This window comes from Penaeus chinensis, chromosome 39 (genome assembly GCF_019202785.1).
Source record: "Penaeus chinensis breed Huanghai No. 1 chromosome 39, ASM1920278v2, whole genome shotgun sequence".
Classification (NCBI taxonomy): Eukaryota; Metazoa; Arthropoda; class Malacostraca; order Decapoda; family Penaeidae; genus Penaeus; species Penaeus chinensis.
This window is the reverse complement of record NC_061857.1, coordinates 14,181,395-14,183,894: the sequence shown is the minus strand read 5'-3', so window position 1 is coordinate 14,183,894 and position 2,500 is coordinate 14,181,395. Positions and strand designations below refer to the sequence as shown.

Here is a 2,500-nt window from a genome sequence, read left to right as displayed (position 1 = left end):
ATACTGATATATTAATAATAATAATTAGGATGATGATGATGATGTTGCTAGTAGTAACAACAACGATAACTGCAACACTAATAATGATAATGATTATCATACCTTGTATTAATGACAAATAATAAACTACTTTTATTGCGTAATTTAAAGAAACTGATAATTCAATGACTGTGAAGACAAGATGTCATTTCTTTTTATTTTATGAAGTGATTATGATATAGTATGAGTATAAAATAGTATGAACATGATATAGTGTGAGTATAAAATATTTAATGTGAGTATGAGGTAGTATGAGCTAATATGAGTATGAGATAATGTGAGTTTGATGTAGTATGAGTATAATTTAAATATGAATATAAAGCAATATGAGTATAATTTCGATATAAGTATAGAGCAGTATGAATATGACAGTTTCAATATAAAACAGTATGACTATGATTTAGTATAAGTAAAATGCAGTACGAGTATGAGTAAATATATGTATAAAGTAAAATAGTATGAGTATGAGGCACGGAATGAATCGAATCATGGTACAGGCACTTTACCTCCGCTAAAAGTTGCCATGGTCAGGTAAATGAGTTCTTTACTGCCTGGTCCAACCACCATGCTATCTACGTCTAGGGCGAGGTGGTCGTAGCGAGCGTGGAACTTCACCAGCTCTTCTCGGAGTTCAAGAAGGCCTGGGGAGTGGGGGGGGGGGGGGAGAGGTCGTAATAAAAGTCGTTCTCATTGAATTTAATTTCTTATGTTATAAGAAAATAAGTTAGTTAGTTTTTATCTATCTATTATCTTTATTTATCTATCAATTTATCTCTAACATTAACTTGCATTGATAAATAATCGTTCTCAATATATACATATATATGTATATATATACATATATACACATACATACATACATTTGTCACATCCAACCATGGATAGATATGTAAACATTTTCATCGGATTTTTTTTCTTCTCCCCTTCAACCCTTTTTTTTTCCTCTCACTAAACTCTCCTCTCACTAACCTATCATAAAACCTCTTTTAATCCCATTAACCACGCCTCTCACTCACTGGTGATTCTTCTAAGGTTGAAGGAAAAGGAAACACCAAGCTGTAAACTCTAGGTTCATTAAGAGGTGTAAAAACGTAGAAAAAATCACCCTTACCTGTCATGGGTAAATAATCGTGTACATGAGCATACTCCTGCATGGCCTTCACTAAGCATGGCGGAATGGGGAACGGAGACTGGCCGAATGCGAAGTGGTAAACCTTCCTTCCCGATCTTATCATTGCCTTTACCTGTGAGTATAAGTAGAGTAAGTAAAGTCAATGGCACAAGGAAGGAAAGAATATAAGGGGAATAGGTAAGTAAGAATATAAGTAGAGTAAGTAAAGTCAGTGATATAAGTAAGAAAGTAAATAAGGAGAATACGTAAGCAAGTTAAGTTACTTGCTCTAAGCAAGTAAAGTAGACAAAGTAAGGAAAACAAGGAAATGAGATATTAATGATAAAATAATACATATAATAATCAGTAAACAAAGCCAGTCATCAAAGTAAGTAAATAAATAATAATAACAATAATGATAATGATAATAATAATAATAATAATAATAATAATAATAATAATAATAAATAATCATTAAACAAAACCAGTCATTAGAGTACGTAAGTAAACAAAACAAAGAAATGAAAATACGCCTGTAATAAAGACAGCAAAAGGATAAAGACATTAATAACAGGCGTGAACTATTTCGAATCGTCTATTTAACATATAAACTTACCTTCTCATTGAAGGCGAGATTTGAGGCAGCAGTGGAATTGGCCAAGTCTGCCCTCACCAGATCTTTTAGGACTTCGTTTTCTTTATTCATTGTGTTTTTTTCTGTAAGTAGAGATAGGCTTATATCACTAAAGCTAAGACGTTTGCTAGACAACATATAAAATGATTTATATAAAATAAAACAATAATGATAACAATAATCATAATGACATTATATATATATATATATATATATATATATATATATATAGTCACACAACCTCACACATAAATATGTGTGTGTGTGTGTGTGTGTGTGTGTGTGTGTGTGTGTGTGTGTGTGTGTGTGTGTGTGTGTGTGTGTGTGTGTGTGTGTGTGTGTGTGTGCACGGTACAATATATTCCTATGTATGTATTGTGTGTGTGCATACACACACATGCATACACACGGCACAATATATTCCTATGTATGTATTAAAACTCTCTCGGTCTCGTTCTCTCTCACTTATTCATTCACTCACTCTCTCTTTTCCATATCCTATCTCTCTCTCTCTCACTAACTTTTTCATTTTTCTCTCTTTCTCATCTCATCTCTCTCTCTTTCTCATCACACACACACACACACACACACACACACACACACACACACACACACACACACACACACAACCACACACACACACACACACACACACACACACACACACACACACACACACACACACACACACACACACACACACACACACACACACA

General features: G+C 33.4%; 1 protein-coding gene across 1 annotated transcript in view; it reads right to left on the bottom strand.

Annotated features, from left to right (window-relative positions):
* LOC125046464 (aspartate aminotransferase-like) overlaps nt 1–2,500 on the bottom strand; it is a 7,135-nt gene that overhangs the window by 4,152 nt on the left and 483 nt on the right. The window contains exons 2-4 of the mRNA XM_047644243.1: nt 1,767–1,867; nt 1,151–1,283; nt 546–680 (exon numbers count right to left, since the gene is read on the bottom strand). Of these exons, the coding sequence (XP_047500199.1) occupies nt 546–680; nt 1,151–1,283; nt 1,767–1,867 (369 nt within the window). The remainder of the gene's footprint in view (nt 1–545; nt 681–1,150; nt 1,284–1,766; nt 1,868–2,500) is intronic.